The sequence below is a fragment of the Benincasa hispida genome, chromosome 9, assembly GCF_009727055.1.
Source record: "Benincasa hispida cultivar B227 chromosome 9, ASM972705v1, whole genome shotgun sequence".
Taxonomy (NCBI): domain Eukaryota; kingdom Viridiplantae; phylum Streptophyta; class Magnoliopsida; order Cucurbitales; family Cucurbitaceae; genus Benincasa; species Benincasa hispida.
Window position 1 is genome coordinate 37,344,337 of NC_052357.1, and position 6,945 is coordinate 37,351,281.

General features: G+C 35.2%; 1 protein-coding gene across 2 annotated transcripts; it reads left to right on the forward strand.

Moving 5' to 3' along the window:
• Positions 1 to 1,765: 1,765 nt before the first annotated feature.
• LOC120085242 (proteasome subunit beta type-7-A-like) lies at positions 1,766 to 6,238 on the forward strand. Of its 2 annotated transcripts, XM_039041143.1 has the most exons (10): positions 1,766 to 1,971; positions 2,508 to 2,670; positions 4,501 to 4,642; positions 4,734 to 4,830; positions 4,922 to 4,991; positions 5,068 to 5,172; positions 5,303 to 5,401; positions 5,501 to 5,588; positions 5,702 to 5,819; positions 6,055 to 6,238. In XM_039041143.1, the coding sequence occupies exons 2-9, from the start codon at positions 2,527 to 2,529 to the stop codon at positions 5,782 to 5,784; spliced, it is 828 nt and encodes a 275-aa protein (XP_038897071.1). In that variant the 5' UTR covers positions 1,766 to 1,971; positions 2,508 to 2,526; the 3' UTR covers positions 5,785 to 5,819; positions 6,055 to 6,238. The 2 variants fall into 2 exon arrangements, with proteins under 2 accessions (XP_038897071.1, XP_038897070.1); XM_039041142.1 differs by lacking the exon at positions 6,055 to 6,238 and having other exon boundaries at positions 5,702 to 6,053.
• The last annotated feature ends 707 nt before the right edge of the window (positions 6,239 to 6,945 follow it).

Here is a 6,945-nt window from a genome sequence, read left to right on the forward strand (position 1 = left end):
CTCTTGGTTGGTGTCCCAGTTTCCAGAATTACCTCCCAATGCCGATGACATCAACATACATAGGTACGCACGAGCATACATCCTGCGGCTTATTGGAGGATTTTTATTTGCTGACAAGTCAAATACTCTGGTGTATCTCATGTTCCTCCCATTATTGTCTAATTTCGAGCACATTGGTATGTACTCGTGGGGTGGTGCATGTCTTGCATGGTTGTATAGAGAACTTTGTCGGGCTTCCAATGCACAAGTGTTGGAAATAGCGGGGCCACTGATACTATTACAAGTATGGGCTTATGATTGATTTCCAATTATAGTATCACAAGTCCAACTACAGGCCCCAGATCATCGTCCACTTAGTGCCAGGTATTATTTCATTTATATACTTATTTCGTTACCATTTTATGTAAGAATATAAATTAATTGTATTTTTTTTTATAATTTTAGATGGAGTGGTGTATTAGCTGTCTCTGAATAATCAGCAAATATGAATAATCAGCAAATATGTTGCTCGTGTGCATAAAAATATTCGACATGCTGATGCACAATCAGGTAGTAAATATGTATATAAATGAATATTAAAATATTTTATATGTATACTTATTATTTTTTTTTGTCAGGTTATTTGGATGCCATACACACAGATTTGGTCATCCTTACCTGATTATTGTTGTGATGGTGAAGACATCTGGTTGACCGTTGACCCTCTTATATGCTTTCATATAGTAAAGTGACATCATCCAGATCGTGTCCTAAGACAGTTCGGTCTGCGACAAACGATACCTTCGTTGTCCTATATACTCTCAACACTACACCGGATAGATTTAAAAGGTAAGCACGTATCCTACTGACATGGACAACATGATCGTTGTGCACCAACAGAATTAACAAATGGGCCAGCTGTAGCAGACGACTACTTTCCCTGTTACAATTCGATCACGAGGTGATTTATCACACCTCACGACGCTTACTATTACTGCATGATAAGAGATCTAAAATCAGACATTTTCCATATATATGATATGAATATTGTTTAATATTTATTTTTTTATTGTACAGAATAATTTTATCGGCAATGTTCAACAATATTCAGTGGAGAACAACTTACTAGAATTGGGTTCAATGTGTCAGCAAGCAAACATTGGTCAACGTAGAAGGTATTATTCAACAAACAAGACGACACAATGTTGCTGACACCGATCGAAAACGTATTCATCATAGACGACAGCGACAATAGGGCAAACCTAATTTATAGGAACATGAAGACAACCCAATGAGAGGTAAGGGCCGAGGGGTCATTTTTAAATCATACATTGTATCATTTTCAAATTGTAAATTAAAGAACTAATTGTAAATATTCTTTAATATCATGTTATTTTTTTTATATGAGTGCAAGATATTTTCATTATAGATTAAATATATAATTAAGTTTAATAATGAAGGTATTAAGTTTAATAATTAAATTTAACAATTAAAAAAAATAGTCTAACAAACTTTAAAAAAAGAAAAAAAATTATAAGCAAATCGTGGACCGGGTCCACGAGTTTGCTTGACCGGTCAACTAGTCAGCCGACGTGATGCTGACTGGATTAAACGGTACTCGTGTACCGTATACACGAGTATGCCACATGGAAGTTGTGTACCCGATATACAATTCCACTAGCCTATTTTTGTCAATAGTTTCTCAAAACACCTGAAATTGTTTCTCTCCAACCCTATTTTTTTGTAATTATTTATTAAGAAAACATTATTTAAAAAAAAGTCTTAATTCTTCGCTAATTGTGAACCCCCGGATTCCTTTCTTCTCCTCTTTTCTTTTCTTCTTTACTCTCCCGGCCAACACTCCGGCGTTCCTCAACCACCGACCAACGCTTCTCCATCTAAGTAACGAGCAACGGAGGCATTCGGTGACGGCGTCCCTCCTCGACGCTAGCATCAAATTCCGTCGGTGGCGGCAGTAGCTTCACAGCAAGGGTAATTTCCCTCTTCTCTCAACTGGTTCGCGATTATTTTTTTTATTTTTTTTTATTTGGGATTTAAGACGAGCCATCAATCTCAAAATTGAACACTCAATGTTCCAGTATTTGAGTCCAATCTCGAATGTTGTGTTTATGACTTATAAGCTCTGGGTTTTGTACTCCATTGGATTCTCCCTTCAGTTCGAATTTTACAAATCTGAGTCTTCCGGTTATTTTTGTCTTTGTCTTCAACTCTTTGATGTTGCCATTTTAATCTGCTTACTCTGGTTTATGAGTCGCAGCTGAATTTGAGATAATGCACTATTTTTTTTTTAGTTTTTAAAGTTGATATTCTATTGCTTGAAAATGTTAGATTTCTGAGGTTTTATTTCTGGGTGTAGCGACCCGTTAGTTTGATTCAGTATTAGGAACAATGATTTAGTTGGCTTCTTGACAGCATATTGTAAAAAGTTATGGGGGTGATTGATTGATTTTTCTCTCTCTGTTTATTTTCGATTTGAAAGCAGTTCATATTTTGTTTCGACTTTGTAGGTGCACTTGAAATTTAGCTATGTCTACCTCTGTAATTGATGTTCCTCCCAAGGGTGGGTTTAGTTTTGATCTCTGCAGAAGAAATGATATGCTTACAAAGAAGGGTCTTAAATCTCCGTCTTACCTTAAGACTGGAACTACCATTGTGGGTTTAATCTTCGAGGTAATCAGTTACATTTAGGGTGTTACATAGGTCAATCTTATTTTTCAATTGCCAAATGTTGTCTTTTCCAGCCATTAATATCGTAGAGATCCGTTGCCACCATTATCAATATTTGGAAATGTCTTACCTTTCTTTGTAATTTGAGTTCTCTTTTCTCTCTATTAGTTTCAGAAAATTGGCCTTTTTTAGTTTCCCTTAATTAGTCTTTCTACAATGAAGTCTGAGGTTGTGAATTGACATTGGTAAGCCTTGTAAGGAGCGATTTTCCATTGAAGAACTGCAAATGTAATTTAGGAGTGTATACGAAACTTGATTTATTTATGATGAGCACCTTTTTGCTTGTTGTATGATGAAGTTTCAGTAACCAATTATGGCATAATGCTAGTCGTTGTCTATGTTCAATTATAAATATACCACATCCAATGGGAAACTTTTAGAAGAGAAAATGGGAAGCAAAGCCAGCTTGAGTTACTAGCATTGGGAGTTCAAGTTATGCTATTGGTATAGTAAGACTGCCCCCAGTGCTCATATATATTTTACCTTTTGGGTAAGATATGGAGCTTTCATTAAAAGAATTGGAAAGAATATACAAGGACATAGAAAAATATATATATATATATATATAAAAAAGCTCATTCACTAACACCAAAGATATCGAACCGATTAGCAACCCCAAAGCATATGATTAAGGTCCTCTTGTTGCCTTCAAAGATTGCTTGTGCAACACAACATAATATTGTCTTTGAACGTGATCCATGGTATTGATACTCCCATGTAAAACTACCAAGTACCACTCAAAGAATTTGACCTTTGGGTTTTTAACTTTCCAGAGAAAGGAGAAAGCAGAATCAGCTTGGGATGGAAAGGGGTAGATAAATTGTGGAGAAATTAATTGCTAGACAAATTTGGATTGGGGGTCCAAATCCTAACCTCCTTCTCCTTAGGTAGGGCTGCTAGTCTTAAAGGAGGGAAAGAAGTACCACCCTTTTTGTTGTCTCTCATTTGGAAAAATGATGACGAAAACCTGTGGAGATTGAATAAGAAGGGAAAAATTAAACACATTATGCAAACCACTTATTGGCGAGATAGTATAACTGCCAAACAATGCACAATGGGGCTTATCATTCACCCATCAATCCTTCCAGAAGTATACCTTTGAGCCATCCCCAATGGAACAAGTTATAAGCTGAGAAAAGAAAAGAAATTTAGAGGTAATAACTTCCAAAAGATTTCAATTTTCTACTAGTGTAGTGTTCTTAGACCCACCACCTGAAACCCACTTAGATGAGTGTGGTTCATATCTACTCACAATAACTGTGTTCTTCAAAGCATTGTGCTCCATGAAGAACTGACACAACCATTTTGCCAGAAGAGCTTCATTATGTAATCTCAAGCAAATCCCAGATCCTTCTAGTCCCACCAGTTCACCATCACCTCCCACTTAACTAAATGGGGACCGTTTTTCCTCATTGAGCTCTTCCCACTAGAAATTTCTCATCACTCTTCCAATATCTCCTAATGCCTATATATCGAAGCCTAGCAGATCTGTTTTATATGGAAAAATAAAAAGCTATTGGGGAAAAGTCTTAATGGTACTAAAATTGCTAACTTCTGGTTGCATTGTCTGAAGAAATTATTTAAGCATTCACCTTCTTGATAATGTACATCATTTTTTAGAAGATGACTGAATTGAATAGTCAGGTCAAATTAGTTAGTAAATGTAACACTTGTCCCTGCATGGTTTCTTGTTTTCAATTATGTTATTATGCACCGAAGCTTCTTTAGTAAATTCAAAATAATGTTGTATTTTTTCTTCCTGGTTTGCTTCAGGATGGTGTTATTCTTGGGGCAGATACACGTGCTACCGAAGGCCCTATTGTTGCTGACAAAAACTGTGAGAAAATTCATTACATGGCACCAAACATTTATTGTTGTGGAGCAGGAACTGCGGCTGATACAGAGGCAGTAACAGGTAATTGGTGACATCTTGCTACTACATGTTAAAATTCGTCAATATTGTTTCTCAGACAGAACTAATTCTATTATTCTTGCAATATTTTAAGACATGGTTAGCTCCCAATTGCAATTGCATCGTTACCACACTGGTCGAGAATCAAGAGTTGTTACCGCACTGACCCTTCTCAAGAAACACCTTTTTGGGTAGCCTTTTTTGTCTATTTGGGATTTTTTCCATATCTCTCATCTATCTGTAGCATGAGATTTAAGTCTTCCCATCCATTGTCTTCTCCAGTTATCGAGGTTATGTTTCAGCCGCTTTGGTGCTTGGTGGGGTTGATGTTACTGGACCTCATTTACATACTGTGAGTTTTGTCCTGGAAAACAAACAATTTTGGGTTTCATAAATTGCGTTCTTTTAATGCTATACTTCATCTGCAGATCTATCCTCATGGATCCACTGATACCTTGCCATTTGCTACAATGGGATCGGGTTCTCTAGCTGCCATGGCTGTATTTGAATCGAAGTACAAAGAAGGCCTGACTGTAAGTTCATGTCTCGTGGTTATATAGATACAGATGAATTTAGCAACATGGTGTATCTTAGTTGTGGCAATCATTCTTTCCTTTTTTATCTGGCATGGTGATTGGTGGGATTTTTATTTCCTTGTTGCAGAGGGATGAAGGGATTCGACTTGTAACTGAGGCGATATGTTCTGGTATATTTAATGATTTGGGGAGTGGAAGTAACGTTGATGTTTGTGTTATAACCAAGGTTTGTGATCTTAAGGTTTCTCGATCTCCTTGAAGATAGTAGGGAAGCATCCAAAAAGTATGTGAGATTATTGTATGTTTATTTCTTTGGGTGTTGCAGGGTCAAAAGGATTATTTAAGAAACCACCTCTTGCCGAATCCTCGAACGTATGTCAGTTCGAGGGGTTATTCCTTCCCCAAGAAAACGGGTTAATCACTTGTTTACTCTACTCTTCCGCATACTTTCATGTTTGGTTTCTCTTTCCATATCCCCTACTTTACCCATTGCTCTACTGATGACTCTCGCTTTCTTTAACTGCAGAGGTTCTGCTGACAAAGATTATGCCATTGAAGGAAAAGGTGGAAATAATCGAAGGAGGCGATGCTATGGAGGAGTCAGAATGATGAAAACACCGTTGCAATTCCTGGGGAATTTCAAAGTATGGTCTTTTTCCCCTCTTTCCTCGAGTGGATATTACTAGAAACTTCAGTTTGGCCTTGAGTTCATGTTGTCAATGACTTGATTTAAACTTTATCAATTTTTCCAGTCCAAGAGGGCAGTTAGATAGAGCCAGTTGTTTGTTCAAGTCAACTTCTTTAGAATTTGACAACTTTGCTTTGTATGATCTTGAGTATCTTTTACATTTAAATGAATATGTTTCTTCTTTGGGAAAGGTGCAACTCTAAACCCTGGCCAAAGCGTGAGGGAAGAACAAGGTACAATCTTGGTGAAAAAATATGACATTTCACAGCCACATTAGATCCATTTTTGTTGAAACTTCAAAGGCAGTTTTCTTCTCCACCTTGATGTTGGTAAAAACAATTGCTTCACATTATATCTAAACTTTTTTTTAATAATTTTTTTTATCATAGTTTAAGTGTATGTGTATGAGCGATTTTAACAAAAATGATTTGCCTATAAGTGATTTATTATAATTGGTTTTCATAAAATCATTTAAAAGTTTTGATCTCCCCTCTTGAAAGTAATTTCCATACAATTAAAAGATGATCTTAAATGATTTGGTGCATGTTTGGAAGTGGTTTTAAAATCGTCAAAATTACTTGTCATTTTCAAAAACATTCAGAAAATGCTCAAATTAATTTAATATTAAATTTTATATTTTTGAATGTAATTTCCAAACCATCACAATTAGTTTTGAAGAATTGAAAACATGTTTTATTATAAAAATGACAAAAGTGATTTTAAACAAACTTTCAAACATGTTTTTAAGTGATTTAGATAAACATTTTCAGCTCTAATGATTTAATTATAATTATTTTTTAAAGCATTTGATTATGAATTATTATGTATAAAATTTACTTCTCATTTCTCGAATTCACCGCAAACAAAATAGGCTTATAAGTTTTATTTTTTTTAATCTTAAAACTATTTTTTTAAACATTAACATCATGTTTTTTTTTTTTCTTTAAAGTTAATGTTAAAGGCAAAAAAATGAGCATTAGTAAAATTTTAGGGACAAAAGTGTGAAGTTTTGAAATTTAGAGATGAAATGAAATTTAATTATCAAACACAGAGTTAAATGTGTAATACATTTGAAACTTAAT

Bases quoted from the DNA above. Each gene is read 5' to 3' on its own strand.
- LOC120085242 (XM_039041143.1), top strand. From the start codon at position 2,527: ATGTCTACCTCTGTAATTGATGTTCCTCCCAAGGGTGGGTTTAGTTTT. The intron at 2,671-4,500 runs GTAATCAGTTAC...GGTTTGCTTCAG, and splicing joins TTGTGGGTTTAATCTTCGAG to GATGGTGTTATTCTTGGGGC. The intron at 4,992-5,067 runs GTGAGTTTTGTC...CTTCATCTGCAG, and splicing joins CTGGACCTCATTTACATACT to ATCTATCCTCATGGATCCAC.